General features: G+C 40.9%; 1 protein-coding gene across 2 annotated transcripts in view; it reads left to right on the forward strand.

Annotated features, from left to right (window-relative positions):
* Nucleotides 1-60: 60 nt before the first annotated feature.
* prkcha (protein kinase C, eta, a) overlaps nucleotides 61-19,300 on the forward strand; it is a 250,281-nt gene continuing 231,041 nt past the window's right edge. For both annotated transcript variants that reach the window (XM_072271430.1, XM_072271440.1), the window contains exon 1: nucleotides 61-1,010. In XM_072271430.1, the coding sequence (XP_072127531.1) occupies nucleotides 666-1,010 (345 nt within the window). In that variant the 5' untranslated portion in view covers nucleotides 61-665. The remainder of the gene's footprint in view (nucleotides 1,011-19,300) is intronic.

Here is a 19,300-nt window from a genome sequence, read left to right on the forward strand (position 1 = left end):
CCAGAATACTTTGGAAAATACATCTTTAAAATAATATAAATATTATGGTGATTTTTAAAAAAAAGAGTAATTGAATAAGTTTGTTAATTAAGATTGATTAGATAGCCTTTGACTGAGGGTAGAACAAGCTCTATCGAGGTGTGTTCCTTTCTTAAAAAGCCCATCAGCTCGGCAATTGACACACGGAAATTTGATGTTTGATTGCTTCCTGCTTCTCGGTGCCCGAATGACATGAAGTAACACTTAGCTCCCGATCGCTCAGATGCTTCAGTGTTAGAGTTCAACAATAGGCAGCCGTGTCCGGCAGACACCAGCACTCTGCGAAAGGCGATTTTCATCCAAAACAAGCGCGAGTAATCGACTCCACCGAAACCTACCTTAGTAAGATCAAAGGGTCTTCAACGCGCGTGAGGACATCATACACCTGTAATGTTTACTCGTAGCTGACTGGCTTTGTTGAGCAGGGACAAGGGCGAATAAAACCAGGAATCAAGATTTTGCAATATTCAACGTTAACTTTTTGTCCGCGGGTAGATTAAGCGTTTTTTTTTTGCTTTGTTCTTAGTAGTTTTTTTTGTTCCACTTTCAAGTGGCCTGTTGTATCTGACTGTCAGCTCGGTTCGAGTACTGTGCACCTTTCTGAGTTAGGGGGTCACGGTGCAAGGATGGTGCTTTTCAGTGGCCCTCTGAAGGTGAAAATCGGAGAGGCTGTGGATCTAAAACCGACCCGATGCGCTCTCAGGCATTCAATATCCAGCAAAAATTACCAGTTATTGGATCCGTATGTAATGGTAAAGATTGATAATCGGAGGGTCGGGCAGACAGTCACAAAACAGAAGACCAGCCGGCCCACATTTAACGAAGACTTCAGTACTCAGATCTGGAGAAGCAGCGAGATCGAGCTGACTGTTTTTCATGACACCCCCATCGGATACGACGATTTTGTTGCCAATTGCACCTTGCAGTTCGAGGAATTACTGAAAAATGGCACGAAAACCTTTGAGGGCTGGGTAAGCTGTTGATATATGACATTCGCAAACTGACTTCTGACATTCGCTTGACCATTGTTCTTGCAGTTCTGAAAGGCGTGCACGCAGGTTTGCTGCATGGAATTTATGATGATTCTATAGTGAGTTTTATTTTAAAGGTGATCAGTCCATAATAGTGAGATTTTAAAATGCTAGAACCCATTACAGTTTTCGTGACCAAAACAGAGAAGCCAAAATTGTTCATGACCATTCAATGACATGACTTTATGTGATATTACAGTTCAAAGACAGGGAAAACATCATACCTTGTGTGTACAATTGCTTCCTACACACATTCTTTCAAAATTAAATCTGAGCTATTTGATAAAGACAATAAGCATAATTTGATTTGACTGTTAAGACTGACGGTCAATGGTTTGGAATGCTGTCCCAGCACGATTTGAGTTGTCGAGCTTAGCATAGCTTTTAATATGAAATTATTAAATCTTAGCATAAAAAATTGCAGCAAAGAACGTGATATTGAAATTGATTACATAATAGTTTTCAGCATTATAACAAATTGCAGCAGCTCAATCAATAATGAGTCCCCTCACAGCTAATTTTCAGGAAACATTAATTGTGTGGTAAGGGTTGACTTGTTATGAAATTTAGAACCTACAAACCACAATGCTTTGCCAGTGATGGTTGCTGAGGTGTACAGACCAGAAAGTTTCCATGTCCCTTTAACTTGCTATAGCAGGTTGATTGAGATCTTTGTTTCGGGGGGGGGGGGGGCTGCGGAATTTAGAACTAAAAATGCCCATATATTGCCATATATTGATTCATATTTGGACAGAATTAATTACTTCTTACCTTCCTCTCTTGTGTCTGCAAGGATAGATGTTGATCACTCATTAAAGTTTTGAATGAAAGGAATGGGCTATTTGATAAGGACAATAAGGATAATTCAATTTGATGATAAGACCAATGGGCAATGTTTTGGGATGCAGTGCCAACACTATTTGAGTTGTCCAGATTAGTTTATAGCCCTAGATTAACATGAAATTAGTTTTCATAAGGTTTTCTTATTGTGCTTGGGAGTGTCATGGGGAATATAAAATGCTAGTCCTTAGTTGGTCTTGAAGGTTTTGATGCTTAAACCATTGGAAACCCATGTGATGACGGTACTCCTCTAGTATTGTTAGATAAGGGAGTTCCGGGCTAATACCCTGGGAGTATTGAAGCTCAGGAAAGTGCCTGAATTGGAGGGGAGTTTACAAGTGGTGGTGTAGCAATCTCTATTTATTTCTGACCAGTAGAGGTTACAGACATAGGAGATGCTGTTGAAGAAATGTAAGTGAACTGTTGTAGTGCATTTTTTCAGATGGTACATACTACAGCCATGGTACCCTTGTAACGGGAGCTAGTGGTGAATGGGAAGCTTATCGAGTGTGATGTTTTATTCTGGATGTTCAGCATTCATCCAGGCAAATGGAAAACGTAGTCACACTCCCGACTTGTGTATTATCAGTGCCAACATGATCAGTTGATGGCAGTCAAAGTGGATATTTCTGTCTGTCTAGAGCAAGGGTTCCCAAACTTTTTTCAGCCGTGGACCAATACAGTTAAGCAAGTAATCGTGGAGACCAGGTTGGGAATCCCTGGTCTAGACTCAAGATATTGATAAGTTTATAATCTCAGGTGATCCTCATCCACTGGAGACAGATGTAATACACTGGAGTACAAATATGTTGGGATCAATAAATACAAGGCCAAATTATTGGGTATATTTAAAGCAGAGGGTGATAGGTTCTTGATTAGTAAGGATGCCATAGAAGAGAAGGCAAGAAAGTCGGGTAGAGAAGGATAATAAATCAGCCATGATGGAATGGTGAAACAGACTTGATGGGCCGAATGGCCTAATTCTGTTCCTATGTCTTATGGACTTATGGTCTTACAACCCAAATGCCAAGATCGGAATGAGATCCATAGAGACTTGTCAGTGCTCTTTCATTCATTACAACATTCTTGCGTTAGAGGAGTACAATTAGTTATTGCCCTTCTGTGATACATTTGGTTTTGGAATGTGAGCCAACTATTTCACAGTTTTGTCAAGAGTAACGAATATAAAGGATGCTCAAAAGCTACTTGGCTTCAGATGGAGCCCTAACTGAGTGAAATATCATGAGGTGATATTACAGGAGCATCACCGAACAATATTTGATGCAGAACTGTCTAAAGAGCTTTCAGAGGAGATAAGCAAAAACTTGGTCAGAGGCGTAAGTTTCAGGCTGACATCTTAGAGAAAGAAAGAGGTAACGAGGCAGGGATATATACAATGCCTTATAAAAGTATTCCTCCTCAACCCTTTGTTCACATAAATGAGTATTACAGGCAGGGATTTGGATCAATTTAACTGAGAATATTTATTTGTGAATCACCTGCTCCTTCTTCATAGTAGAGCCCAAAAACAGATAAAATTGTTAAGCATGAAAACCAAAAGTTCAAAAACTGAAATGTCAGCAGTTCAAAAGTATTCAGCCCCCTTTGCTCAGTACTTCATTGAACCACCTCTCGCAGCTTTTATCACCAGTAGTTTATTTTGCTTTACATAACGTGATGGAGCAAGATTTCCTTATTCCTCCTTGCAAAGTTACGCAAGCTGTGCCAAGTTAGTTGGGGAATTGTGGTAGACAGTAATCTTAAGATCTTGCCAGAGATGTTCAATCAGGTTAAGGTCAGGACTCTGACTGATCCACTCGAGGACATCAATTTTCTTCATTTGAGGCTGCTCTGGCAGTGTCCTGCTGAAAAATGAACTTCTCCTTAGTTTAAGCTTTCTGGCAGAGGCTAAGAGGTTTTAATCCAGGATCTCTCTGTATTTAGCAGCATTCATTTTCCCATCAATCTTGACCAGATTTCTCGTCCCTGCTGCTGAAGAGCATTCCCATAGCATGATGCTACCTCCACCATACTTTACAGTAGGGATGGTGTTACCTGGCTGATGTGGTAGTGTTTGATTTACGTCACACATACCGCTTAGTGTTGAGGCCTAAAAGTTCCACTTTTGTCCCATCTGACCACAAGACCGCCTTCCACATCCTCACAATATCTTCTAAGTGATGCTTTGCAAGGTTTTTACAGGCAAGGATGTGCTTTTTTAAAAGCAGTACGTGTGGCGTAAATCTAATACTGCTGACAATTTTCTCCCTTGCTGTTCTCTTTCCTTGTTTCTTTTGAACCAATGTCAATAATCAGCAGCTAATTCTTGAACCTAGAGTACAGAAACAGGGTTACTGTGTAAGATCTAAACAACAAGTTAGCCCATATGTGCACATTTGTCACCTCATTACAGGAAGGATATACTTGAAGGGGAGAATTTCCAAAGGAGATTTTACAAGGATGTTACCGTTGCTAGAAATTGTAATTAACTAGGTGAAACTGTTTAAGGTCTAAAGCCCTTTGTGAGATGACAGATCTTCAATCTGAAAACATGAAATTTGCTTCTTTTTTTCCCCAGTTGATGCCTGAATTGATAAATGTTGCCGGCACTTTAAAAAAAATTTATTTCAGATTTCTAGCATCTGCCGTTGTTTTCTTTATTTTATGAAGTGACATTTGTCAGGCTGACCTTTTTTTTTGGAAGGAGATTTGTTTGAGGTATACTGTATAAAATTTTGAGGGGCCTTGTTAGGGTAAACAGGAAGGACCTATTTCCCTTAGCAAAGAGATAAATATCTAATAGTGATAGATATGTTAATTTGCGGTAGTAGAAGTATTAAAGAGATGCCAGGGACCCTTTCCTTTGTCTGAAGATCTACTGGGGCCAATTACTCAGTGCCTGAAATGGTGGTAGAGAGAGAACTGTGCACCAAATATAAGTGGTACCCAGCTAAATATCTGATTAGTTGCAAATGAAACAGCTATGGTTTGAGAGCTGGGAGGTCTCTGGACCCAGTCACATTGTTTTTCAGTTATTTGTGCTGCAAGTTTCTCTGTTTCTTAAGATGCCAATTTAGCAATGCTGTATCAAAATATTGGTTCAGATCAAACTCAGGTGGCTATTGTTTACTCAGTATAGTTTTATTGTTTTCAAAGTGAAAATTGGATTTGGATTTCATAAGAGATCAGTAGTATAAGTCTGAGCATCAGGTGTGTGGAAACTCTCTATCAAAGTTAGGACGCGAGTCCCTTGGCTGTAAGAATTTCACTAGAATCCAGTCTGACTTATCAGTTATAAGGTTAGAAATGATTCAGATGGATATTTTCAGTGAGCTAGATGTTGAACTATGTGGGAACCCATGCCATGGGGTGAACAATAGGGGTGTCATACCAGTGCAGCTGAATTACTTTCCCAAGAAGGAACCATCTTTGAGAATATTTTCCCCATTGTTATCTTGTGCTCCTTTGGGTACCACTTTAGCTTAATGACTAAACATAAACAAAGAACTGGATTTACTTGGCAAATTTTAGATTTCACTTTGGGGATGTACCAACGGATCTGATGGATAATTCATTTCCTTTTGAAGAGTATTGATGATGTCATAAAAACAAATACATGAGCCAGTTAATTTAGTAGGAAGATTAAGCACAGAGCAGAGAGATAAATGACCCAGTGATCTGTTGCAGTGATTGTCAGCTTTATGATAAATTTGAGTCAGGAGGACTGTTCTGTTCTCCTTCAGATTCTGCCAAGGTACCATCATATATCTCATGGGACAGAGTTAACCTCGATTTAGCATCTTATTTGAAAGAATGTGTGACTCCTTTATTACTTCACTATTGGTCTCCTTCAATTTTCTGTAATTTAGATTATGAAGACGCGCAGTCCTCTTTTATTGTCATTTAGTAATGCATGCATTAAGAAATGATACAATATTTCCTCCGGTGTGATATCACAAAACACAGGACAGACCAAGACTGAAAAAAACTAACAAAACCACATAATTATAACATATAGTTACAACGGTGCAATAATACCATAACTTGATGAAGTCCATGAGCACAGTAAAAGTTCAAAGTCTCTCAAATGTCCCACATCTCACGCAGACGGAGAGAAGGAAGAAAAACTCTCCCTACCATGCCGACCACAGTCTGACTCCGAGTCATCCGAAAACTTCGAGCTCTGATCAGCTCTCCGACACCGAGTACTGAGCGCCATCTCTATCAGAAGGATTCGACCTCCTTCTCGGTCGCCAACAGCAGGCAAAGCTGGGGATTTTGAGGTCTTCCCTCTGAAAGATTCCCGACTGCGCAGTAATGACAACAGCGAGCGAGCGTTTCAGAAATTTTTCCAGATGTTCCTCTGTGCTTTCACGTCCCTTCTCCATCAAATCAGAATTGTCCACGGCCCCTATTTAATAGATACGATAACATTTTTCATCAGAGGGCTGCGCACGCACAACACGCTGCTTCTCTGTCCTTCCACCATTTTCTTTCTTGCTGCAGTTGGTGGGTTGGCAGCTTGGGGATTTGATGTTGCAGTTTTACAGATGGGTGATATGTTAGTGATTTGCGAGGGAAGGGGATTGGGGGTCTGGAGTTTTTATGTTTTAGCTGGTGTTTTCCAGGTGGGCGATCTGTTAGTTTTTGTGCAAGGGAGTGGTTGGAGGATTTGAAGTTTGCGAGTTTTTGCTTCTTTTTCTTTCTCGTGCTGGGGAGGAGTTGATGTCTTTTCTCTCAATGACTTCCATGTTTTTCTGTGTTTCATGGCTATCTGGTGAAGACGAATCTCAGAGTTGTATTCAGCATACATACTTTGATAATAAAAGGAACTTTTGAAACTTTGAACTTCACAAAACTGTTTATGATTCTGGCAATCTGCTGCAGTGAAATTGAACCCATAATGTTCTGTCACAGAAGTAAGAGCCACCATTGAGCCAAGGCTAATTCCCTGACAAGTGGGACGTTTTATGATGGTGCCATGTTTAAAGTATGTGTATATTTAAAGGCTTGAACTCTCAGCTTGGATAAATTAGCTATCTCAAACAGAATACTGGCAGAGACCAACAACATATCCCAAATTTTGTTAGATTAAAAAGGATAGAAACAGCTAGAATTATTTTCCTCTAGTTCTATTTCAATGGCTTCCTCTACCAGGTGGTCCCAAAAGCCACTGGTGCGGCACTACCTGTCTTCTCTATATTTCCACAGTTTCTGGAAGGATCACCAGGATCCTGAAGAAATACCAGATTAATACCGTCCACAAACCCATAAGGAAGCTCAAGTAAGCTTATGGAGGTCAAAAGTGACCTGGGACTCAGATCAACTGACTTTTACAGGATTCCCTGTGAATGTGAAGCAGCGTATATCAACCAGATGGGACACACGGTGGAAACCCACATCAAGGAGCACAGGAGGTGTATCTGTTTGAGTTACCCAGAGAAATTGGTGGTAGCAAAACTCTGCATTCACACTGGTCATAGGACTGACTTCTGTGGCACAGAACTACTGTGCTGTGCCCATGGCTTTTGGGATTGCCTGGTAAAGAAAACAATTGAAATAAAACTAGAGGAAAAGAGTTTTAACAAAGACGAAGGTCTCACTCTAAGCAAGAAGTGGAATTCGATTGTAAACAAGGTGGGAGATTGGAAACCTGATTGAATGAAGACTAACCAATCAGGAATGATTGAATGGGGGGCTGGGGTATAAATACCACCAGACTAGTCATGCCCAGGCATCATCCCTGAAGAAAATGGCAGAGTTTGTCAATGAAACGTCGGTTATAATCGATACCTGTACCCGGTCAGAAGCCCTACAAGAGTTTATTAATAACATACACTGGGAAAGCACTAACTCCTTTTTCCTTTAGTTCATGTCTACAATGTGGAAACATAAATAGACTTTCTGATAAGCCTTTGTAACCTTTATGAATTCTTGGCTTTTTGGGTTTTTATTGTTAGAATTGGTGATATGTAATCAAAGTTTAAAGCAGTTTCATACCTTGGATTTTAAATGGGTTATTTTTCTATCTATCTATCTATCTAGTTATTGAGATACAGTGTGGAATAGGCCCTTCTGGCACTTCGAGCCACGCTGCTGAGCAATTCCCCCAACTGAATCCTAACCTAATCACAGGACAATTTACTTAATGAAGCTTTGCAGCAGATGGCATGAATCAATATAATCTAACATGGAAACTTCATTCCCTCCATGAATCTTTAATAAATTTACACAGCAGGAATCATTTGCTATTCCAGTTTTTATGAATGTCATTTTACTCACCTTCTCAACCATTAGCTATGGGATTCTAGCCTTCTTTAGTTAACGCTTAGCCTGGATTTTTCAGTCAGGTTTTCATCCAATGCAAAACTTTAAATACTTTGGACCATGTTTTGTGTTTGGGATATTGAATGGTTCAAGCTGTTCAGTTTCCTTGCAGCTGACCTGTATGGGATTTTCTATGGCAATATGTTGTCTGTCACTGGATGTCTGGTAAGAGTAGTGGTCTTTATACTGGCAACCTGTGGCTGATGAAGACTGGCACTTGACATTATGACTCTTCTACAAATTGGATTGAAGCAATCTTTGTGTAGCAAGCAGAGTCTAAACCAAGAAACCTTAGTGAGAATAGTTATTTCAAAATGTGAAAGCATAATGAGAAAGTGAAATAATAAATAGAATATAAGATTATAAAAACAGGCATAAATCATTTGGTTCTTGTGTCTGATGTTCTGTTCTTTAAGTTTGTGGCTGATCTTTTACCTCAACTCCACTCTTCTGCTCCAATCCTACATACCTTGACACCATTAATAATTGAGAATTCAGAGAATTCCAAGATTCACTTCACTTTGGGTGAAGAAATGCTTGTCTGTCCTGAAAGTTCAGTCATTATTTTGAGACTCTGACAATGCAAAAAACACTTTCTCCTTCTCTTGGATGTAGGCATTGGCCCTTCATCTACCAAAACTGGTGGGGAGCTTTGGGAGATGGAGGGACAATGTGGTGGGGGGGTGGGCAGAGGAAAACTTCCATGTTTAGTTGTACATCCCAGGAGCCGCCGTTCAAATTACTCTTAATAATGTTGACTGCTTGTTGCTGTTGTTGAGTGCCAATGAGTGGTCGTTGACTCGTAGCAAACCTTACTGCCTCTTTATTAGTGTTGCCAAGAAAATTTCGTGAGCTGACACATAACTAAAGTGTTAAGGGAGGAGACATTTAATTGAGCTGTGCTTGCTATTTTGGGTCTTGAGGTTGCACTTGAGAAAGCATGAATTCTTTGCTAACATTTATCTCATAAAACAGAAAGCCACTTGTTATGTTTCCCACTCAGTACCATTTGGCTGGTCTTACTGTTTGTTCGGACACAGCAGGTCTTATTAATTCCTTTATCTTCATGTTACAGTAAAACATCCTAAGGTGGTTCACAATCAGTTCTAGATCCAAGGAGGTATTTAAAAATACCGTTCATAATTCGGGGATTGTAGAGTGACACAACACAGATTAAGTTCTTTGGCTTACCATACCCATGCTCATTATTAAGAACCTACTGTACCTTGTAAAAGTGTTCAGCCCCCCCCCCCCCCAACCCTTTGTTCACATAAATGAATATTACAACTGGGGATTTTTATCAATTTAGCTGAATTTTTAAATTTATAAATCACATACTCTTTTTTTCCACAGCAGAGAACAGGGAAAAAAAAAGCATGTGATTTATAAATTTAAAAAAGCAGGGAAAATTGTAAAGCATGAAAAACTGAAAATTCAAAACCTGAAATGCCAGCATTTCCAAAGTTTTCATCCCTCTTTGCTTTATTTGAAGCCATTCTGTGGTGGTTCTGGCAGTGTGCTTTGGGTCATTGTCCTGCTGAAAGACAGACTTCCTCCCCAGTTTCAACTTTCTGGCAAAGGCTAGCAGGTTTCTAACCAGATTCTCTCTATATTTATCAGCATTCATCTTCCCATCAATCCTGACCAGACTTCCAGTCACTGCTGCTGAAAAGCATTTCTATAGCATGATTCTGCCTCCACAATACTTTACAGTAGGGATGGTATTACCTGGCTGATGCGTAGTATTAAATTTCTGTCACATGTACTGCTCAGTGTTGAGGCCAAAAAATTCTACTTTAGTCTCATCTGACCTCAAGTCCTTCTTCCACATCTTTACAGTATCTTCTAAATGACACTTTACAAAGTCGTTATGGGCAAGGATGTGGATTTTATTTTTAGCCAGGCTTCTTATTTGTCACTCTTCCATAAATACACTTTTTCTGCAAGGCCTTAGAGATTGTGGAGCCATGAAATTCATTTTTAGTTGCAGCCACTGACATCTGCAGCTCACTCAGAGTGACTGCTGTTGTCTCAGTAGCCTCTCGTTCAAGTGCCATTCTTCTCTGGTGAGGGGCAGCCTGACCCAATCAGTGTGGCTGTGGTTTCATATTTTTCCCACTTTTTCATGATGGACTGCACTAAGCTTCAAGGTATGTTCAGTGCCTTTGAAAAGGTCTGGTGCTTTTCCCCAGATTTGTGCTTCCCTATTATCATTTCCCTGACTTGCCTTGAATGCTCCTTTATCTTCATTTTGGTTTGGTCTATTGAAAATCTACCATACTGTTGGACCTTACAGAGAGATGGGGTATTTATTCTTATGAAAACAGGTAATCCTCCAATTTTCTACATCAACAAAATGGGTGAGTTGGTAAGAAAGTATATTGCTACAGAGGAAAGTTAGCGTAGTAATTACAAAGGAGGTAAATAATTTTACAGCATCACAATTGTGGCTTTTATTTTTTAGTAAATTGTTGAGAGAATTTGGAATTTTTGATTTGATTTGACATGATGAACAATGTTTTGTAGATTAGTTCAAAAATTCTACTTTAGTGTATTTTAAATTTAGAAAGGAGACAGTAAAATGTGCAAAGTGTTGTGGGGGCTGAATGCATTTTCAAGGCACTGTGTCTATGATAATCCCATTGACCAGCACTTGGTCCATAGTGTTCTCTGCCTTTGCAGCTCAAGTACTACTTAAATATTGTGAGACTTCCTGGCTCAACCGCCACTCTATCAGTTTTCCAGTTTACAGACATCTTGGTGGAAAAAAAAAAATCTTCCTTAGGTCCTCTCTAACCCTCTCATTCTCTCTATTGCAAGTATTCCTTTGTCAGTAGGGAGGGCAGTTATGCAATTTTCCACAAGCAGATTCTTGTGTGGCCTGGATAGAACTCAGCAATGTAGATATGCAGTTTGATCATTACATGTCATTAGATAGAGAACCAGTTGCATCCAATATGGATTTGGGGTGCCAGGTGAACACTAGATTCCATTTAGCGCAGTTTTAGGTGAGGTGAAATTAAGCTGGGAGAGATAGAAACAAAAAGGTTCTTAAGACAGTTGAAGATGCAGGTAACAAAAAGGAGGAAACTCTTGAGGCATACAATGAGGCAAGAGCTTTAAATAATGACATCTGTGATTGAATTGAGCAGTTTCTTTGATAGCCTTCGTCTGGAGTTTGAAGCTCGACCCAAGATTGAGAAGGGCAGGGTGGTTGTAGTTGGGTTGGACCAGGATTGTGTTATGTTGCAGGAAGGGAGATGTGGCTATGGCACATGGAGCTTTTGCTTCAGTGAAATCGTGTTGATTTGGTGCTCTGATCAGATGAAAGAAAAATTCAAGGGCTGGGTGGAGATGGGGAATTGCTGTTTCATAATGGGACATGAACTGGGCTAAAAATGACCGAGCAGGAATAGGGCTAAGAAATGGCAGAGGCAATGAGTGAGACTCTGCTTAACTGTTTATTTGAAACATTACGTTTGATTGCTTTATCCTTGTCCTCAAATCACAGCAGAGGAGGCCATTTGGGCCATCATGCCTGTGTTGTCTCCTAACAGATCAACTCCTTCAGTCCCATTCTCCCCCTTATTTCTCTCTCACATGTCCCTCACTTTATACCTGATTCCCTTGCACCTATCCACACCAAGTGCACAGTTATCCTATCAGCACATCTTTAAGACGGAGGAAATTGGAGCCCATCAAGGAAACCTACACTGTCATAAGTGTAACATACAAATCCCACACATTGAGCACTTGAGGTAAAGATTAAAACTGCATTGCAGGCGCTGTGATGTGCAGTACAAATTGCACCACACGATGATTTAACACAAAACCACTGGGATTAAGAACATTCTGGGCCTCCTTTTGACTCCCAAGATGGGTACAGATTTGAACAGGGCAAGTTTTGCCATCATGAATATCAGAAAGGCTTTGTGTATATTAATATTCATGAAGTTTAGGAGTTCAGATCGGTCTTGAATGCAAATCCCTGGATCCGCATATTGTTTTGAGGCACTAATTCGCTTGAGGTGTGTGGGTGGGAGTATGTTAAGGGAGGATGATGCAGTCACAGTGTCTTTTTTCAAAAACTTAGCCGAGAACACTTAATCACTTGCTGCAAAAATAACATGCATGCAAGCCCAGAACACAAACTTCTTATCTTTACCGAAAATCAGTATTCCATTTGGTTGCCATGTGTACAGAGCGATAAAAGAACCTTCCACTTGCTTTCCAGTATGTTCGTGAATTGTGATGGAGCGTGATGTGATCAACAGATATCGTTCAAACCTTGCACAACATAATGTTTTTGCTTTTGTTGAGCTATGAATGGTCAAGCTGTGTAGACCAGAAAGAGACCAAGATTATTTCTTGCTATCATTATTGAGATGATTCAAGCATTTGTGTTACTGCAGCTTCTTTTATTTTCATTTTTTTAACCATTACTTGCCTTTCTGTAGATCTATCTGGGCTAGTTTAATTATGTACAGCTCATTTACAGCACATATTTAACTCCCTAAAATTTAATGTGTTTAGTTTGGATGGGATATAAAATATTAAAAATCTCCACCTTTGACTTAATATATTTATTTTCAATTTGCATAAAGTTTGGACAATTAATATGCTTGTGGAGGCTGGGCTGACAATTTAAATATGTCATTAAGTTGCACGCCTACCATTGAATCCCCATTTTTATGTCTAACTCTAGCAGACCAGGTGTCCTGTTCTGGGGAAACATGGGAGCTAAATGGAGGTGAGGACAACCATGTGCAGGAACTAGATAGTTATCCAACTCTGCCTTCAAAGAGATGAGGTTTAGACTGTTTTCTCCCAGTCACCAAACTGGCTTCTTTCCCTGATCATGATTAGAGTCTCTGTTCTCTCCCCTCCAATCAACTCCTGGCCCTGTAAGCTATTCTTCCCTCAACACCTCCCTCCTCCCACCACCCACTCCCTCAATCTTGTCTTTTTTTTATACAGCAGTGCAAACCTATCAGCATCTGGGTGTGGAAAAACTCAAGAGATTCTGCAGATGCTGGAAATCCAAAGCAACAGAGCCTCTGGATGTGACCTGTGCTATGGGGTTCCCTATCAAACAGGGTGACAAGCCTGGTGATCCTTTTCACAGTGAATCTGTTTAAACAGATGCAAGCACAATGCTGAGTCAAATCCTAGCTGTGTCAAGGGCCTGACTAAAATGCTGCTTTTCTCATCATGGATTGGAAATCCCACTCTGATAAATATTGGAGTTGTATTTCTATGGTATCGTTATGCCTAAAAATGGAATTTGTTTTATGCATGAATTGAAATGTAACTGGAGTTGTGTCATGCCTGTATTAATTTTTTCGTGAAATTGAATCTATTAGGTTGCATGGATGTTTGAATTGAAGGGCCTGTTCGGCACAGTATGACTCTAACTCTTTTGGGAAAGTGGTCCGGCCCCCTGTATGTACAGGTCATTTTAATGTGTCCAACATTTATTCTGGCATCAGAAATGTACTTAATCATATCAGAAATAAAGAAATGGAAGATGGTCAGGGGTGGGTGGAAAATGTTCAGTAGTTCCATTAACTATCAGAGAATGTGTCCAATATACAACCTGAAATTCTTACTCTCAACAGACATCCTCAAAACAGAAGAAAAACCTCAAAGAATGAATGACAGAAAAAAAATAAAACCCCCAAGTCCTCTAACCCTCTCCCACGAACAAACAGCAGAAAACAGCATTAATACTCCCCCTATTTATTCTCCCATAAAGCATCAGCATTCCCTCCACCCACCATGCAAGCAACAGCAAAGCCACCAAAGAGAGACCATGGTCTACAGTACATCAAAAACTAACTGTTCACTCCAACATTTCAACATCGCATGGGCACTCTCGCTTTCACTATCAAGGGAGAGGGAGAGATCGCTCCTTCCACAGTGAGGGGGGTGGACAAACAGTCGCTGTTCTGATGTTACAGTCAGTTTGAAGTGTCGTTGAGAATTGGCAATAAATTCCTGTTCACCAGCGAGAGAGAGTGAGAGCGTTCGATCACCGAGTACAGAGGCCTGCGAGAGCTGCCCTCGCTGTCTTCGGTGTTCTTCCTCCTGCAGCATTTCAGTTCGTGAGGCTTGTGAAATTTCGTGTCCACAGGGCCATGCAGGGCCGCACCCTGAAGGCACTTGACCTCAGGCTGGACATATTGAAAATGCAGCCAATCAGTGAGCTCCAAAAATGGGAACATGCCACTGTGCGGTCCCTCAGTTTGAATGCTGCTGTGGATCGAAGACCCGATAGGACCCCGGTCCCTCAGTTTGAATGCTGCTGTGGATCGAAGACCCGATAGGACCCCGGTCCCTCAGTTTGAATGCTGCTGTGGATCGAAGACCCGATAGGACCCCGGTCCCTCAGTTTGAATGCTGCTGTGGATCGAAGACCCGATAGGACCCCGGTCCCTCAGTTTGAATGCTGCTGTGGATCGAAGACCCGATAGGACCCCAATCACCCTGAGAAGGAAAATAGAGGCATTAAAAGAAGAAGAATTTAACCGCTTCGCTGATGGGCTGGGAGAAATCTTCCTCTGGTGCCATCTTTAACTCTGCCCACATGAGGATCAACCATGATCTTATTTCTTAGCAGAGCTCAAGGGCTGAAACACTAACTCCTATTCTTATATCTTATGGTCTTACAATTGTGCACCTCATGTTTCGCTCCTTGCTGGCATTAGTAAAAGTTTTTAATAGTGTATGATCTCTGTTGGATACTTACCATAAAATCAAGGTTGTGTGATGCTCCTTTGTATCCACATAAGGAGAAAGAAGCTTGATCAGTCAGATTAAGTACTGACTACCGACCATTTTTTTCAGAAGGTTGCAAACGGTGAACAAGAGGAGTTTTCTCCAGTATTTCACTACTGAGTTGCTCACGGTGATTCAATGCTGCCAGCTCTTCATAATTTGAAGGGCCAATATGGTAATGATAGCTGTTCGAGATCTATTAAGCGACTGTTGCCGATCTCTGCTGTAGTTCACACTTTGTTCCTCACTATGGTTTCAGAGAGGTCACACAGCACTGTGCTCAGGAAGAAGAGATTTTTTTTTTAGTTTCAGAGGGGGACATCTGTTGCCCTGGGCTGTGCCAGCATTGCTAGAATCCCACTAACACAGATAGCTGTTGACATCAGGCTACTTATGAGCCGAACCTTTTCCTCAAGAGTAAGTGTTCTCTTGCCCCCAGTGTTCATGTGGTGGTGGATCATCAGAAGATTTTGTGATGGCATAGAAACATAGAAAGCCTACAGCCCTTCGGCCCACAAAGTTGTGCTGTACATGTCCCTACCTTAGAAATTACTAGGCTTACCTACAGCCCTCTATTTTTCTACGCTCCATGTACCTATCCAAAAGTCCCTTAAAAGACCCTATCATATCCTCCTCCACCACCGTTGCTGGCAGCCCATTCCACGCACTCACCACTCTCTGTGTAAATAAACTTACTCCTGACATCTGGCATGTTTCCAAGAAGCACAAAAAACTTATTCATCTTCAAGAACATGGAATTGCTCCACTCTTTCCGTGATTGGCCCTTCCTGGAGGAACAGATCCTGGGGGGGGAGTGTCTTCTTCCTTTTCCTTGGCTTTTGATACCCATTCACAATCATATTACGGCTGCTGAGAGTCCGTGTTCTTTGAAGGTGATTGCAGTGCCTGAGTGTGTCTGTGGTGCCCAGAGTGACACAGACAGTAGAATGTACCAAGCAGGTGTGCTACATCTCTTCCTTGTGTGCTGCATCCTTTAGACCTCAGCCAGCCGAAAACCACAGCTGGCGGCAGAGGAAGAAGAGCTTGGAGTCCCAGAACCCAAGGGACATGAACACAGGATGAAGAGCAGCAAGAGTTAGAGGAGAGGAAGACGAGAGAGCTGGCCTGGGCTTCCTCTGGGAGAACGCCAGTGGTCTCAACTTCCAGCAGAGTGAAGAGGGGATGTGTTGCTGTTCAGAGCACGAACATCCCAGATTAAGAGTTACTTTCACTGGGGTTTGCTAATTGTCCCTAATCTAGAGTGACTCTCTTTGCTAGCGATTGCTGATGCTGGAATCTGGAACAGCAAAGACCTGCTGAAAGAACTCAGCTGGCTGAGCAACTGTTTGTGACAGGAGAATTCGGAGGAATTATTAACATTTTGGGTTAAGACTTGCTGTAGGGCAAATTTTTTTCCCCCCAGAGGTGGGGTTCAACCCACTGAGTTCCTCCAACAGATTATTTGCGATTCTCTTTAGATTCCAGTATGGTTTATCAGCAATCAGCTATATGAGCCCAGAGTTAATCTTCACAGGTACCTTGGCAGGACCACTGTCACTGATCATAATACTTGAATGAATAAATCTCCATTCCATGCACTGGAATGACTTGTAAGTGATTTTTAGTTGTGAACAGCTCACCAGACATGCCAAGTGAGGATGTGAAATTAATTGAGTGGAGGTTCTCACAACTGGGAGCTACCTCCTGCCAGTATGCCTGTATTAGTGCTCCTGGTCAGTCCTCCAGATTCTAGACAGCTGTGGGCTGTGGCTTTTAAACTTTCTCAACTTGCTGTTCAGCAAATTGTTAGACTCTGTACCTCATCAGGAACAGTGGAAATCCTGTTTTAATGTGTGATGTAAGCCATCCTAAAACTGCAATATCTTTACCATCCTACTCCACAGTTATTTTTGCAGGGAATCTAACTGGATGTTAGCACTGTTCGTAGCAAGGAATTACCACTTTAAGCAAAGAGTGAAGTTCAATTTTAAAGCATTATTTTTTCTTTATTTTGCCAGTTTACTCTAGTTTTTGACTTGCAGTGTTTAATAAACTGCATCCTTGCAAATGACTGGACTTTTTATTTATACATATACCCCTTGGCTACATTTAGTTGCAGAATTACTGTGGCGTTCAGAATGCAGGATATCACTTTGTATTGCTACATCCACATAGAACGAAATAACAGTGTTATTTTTGATATGTGCTTTTTTTTGCCTCTTTGATGTCAATTTATATTCCTCTGCGTGTGGCAGTATGACTAAGTAAATCATCCCAGTTTTGTCTTTCTAATCCAAATGTTGTCATCAGTTACTTGTGGCAAACATCAATGTGGTTACTTAGTGATACAAGAAATGTGTGGGATAAAATATTTAATACTAATCACTGCTTTTCATGATTTGGATGGATGGTAGAATTTCAATTTCAAAGTTTGAAATAAATTAGTTATCAAAGTCATGTACATGTCACCATATGCACGCAATCCACGCAGAATACGGAATAAGGTACATAACATTATGGATGTGGAGAGGATGGTTCCAACAGTGGGAGAGTCTAAGACCAGAGGACACAGCCTCAGAATAGAGAGCTGTCTTTTTAGAATGGAGATAAGGAGGGATTTCTTTAGCCAGAGTGGTGAATCTGGAATTCTTTGCCACAAGCAGCTGTGGATGCCAAGTCTTTATGTATATTTAAGGCAGAGGCTGAAAGATTTTTGATTGGTCAGGGCATGAATGGATACGGGGAGGAGGCAGGAGATTGGGGCTGAGAGGAACACTGAATCAGCTGTGATGAAATGGTGGAGCAGACTCGATGGGCTGAATGGCCTAATATCTTATATCCTATGGTCTCATAGCCTTGCAGCATATTCAGTGATTGGCAAGTATGACATTGTGAGCATCACTGAGTCGTAACTGAAAGAAGATCATAGTTAAAGCTTAACATCCAAGGAAGCATGTTGTATCAAAAGGACAGAGAGGTAGGCAGAAGGTGTGGGGAAGCTCTGTTGGTAAACAATGAAATCAAATCCTCAGAAAGAAGTGACCTAGGAATGGAAGGTGTAGAATCCTTGTGAGTAGTGTTAGGAAACTGCAAGGCTAAAAAGATTCTGATGGAAGTTATATACAGAGCTCCAAACAGTAACAAGGATGTAGGGTATATGTTAAAATGGGAGACAGAAAAGGCAAGTCAAAAGGGCAATGTTACGATAGTCATGGGGATTTCCAATATCAGTTAGATGGGGAAAGTCAGGTTGATGCTGGATCCCAAGAGAGGGAATTTCTGGAATGCCGATGAGATAGAGATTTATAGAGCAGCTTGTGGTTGAGCCCACAAAGGAAAAGACATTTCTGGATTGGGTGTAATATAATAAAACAGATTTGATTAGAGGGCTTAAGATAAAGGAATGCTTAGGAGACAGTGATCATAATATAATAGAATTTACCCTGCAGGTTGAGAGGGAGAAGCTATAGTCAGAAATATCAGTATTACAGTGAAGTAAAGGGAATTATAGAGGAGTTAGCCAAAGTTGATTAGAATGGGATACGAGCAGACGTGATGGCAGAACAGCAATGATTCGAGTTTCTAGGGGCAAATCAGAAGGTGCAGGATAGGTATATTCTAAGGAAAAACTATTCTAAAGGGAGGATGATGCAAAATTGGCTGCCAAGAGAAGTCAAAGGCAGAAGAAAAACAAGAGGTGGCATATAATTAGAAATATCACTGGGAAGTTAGAAAATTGGGAAGCTTTTACAAACCAACAGAAGGCAGCTGAAAGTAGCCATAAGGAGAGAAAAGATTAAATATGTAGGTAAGTTAGTCAATAATATAAAAGAGGATATAAAAAGTTTTTTTACAGATATATAAAGAATAAAAGAGAGGTGAGAATGGATATCAGACCGCCAGAAAATGACACTGGAGGAGTAGTAATGGGAGGCAAAGGAATGGCAGTTGAACCTAATATGTATTCTGCATCTTCACTATGGAAGACACTAGCAGTATGCAATAAATTCGAGAGTGTCAGAGAACATAAGTGAGTGTAGTTTCTATTACAAAGGACAACATGCTTGGGAAACTGAAGGTTCTGAAGGTAGATAAGTCACCTAGACCAGATGGACGACACCCCAAGGGTTCCGAAAGGATCATTAGTACTGATGAAGAGATCGTGGACTCAGTAGTACTGACCTTTCAAGAATCACTAGATTCTGGACTGGTTCCGGAGGTCTGAAAAATTACAAACGTCGCTGCGCTTTTTGGAAAGGGAGGGTGGCAGAAGAAGGGAAAACATA

Source organism: Mobula birostris, chromosome 1 (assembly GCF_030028105.1).
Source record: "Mobula birostris isolate sMobBir1 chromosome 1, sMobBir1.hap1, whole genome shotgun sequence".
NCBI lineage: Eukaryota > Metazoa > Chordata > Chondrichthyes > Myliobatiformes > Myliobatidae > Mobula > Mobula birostris.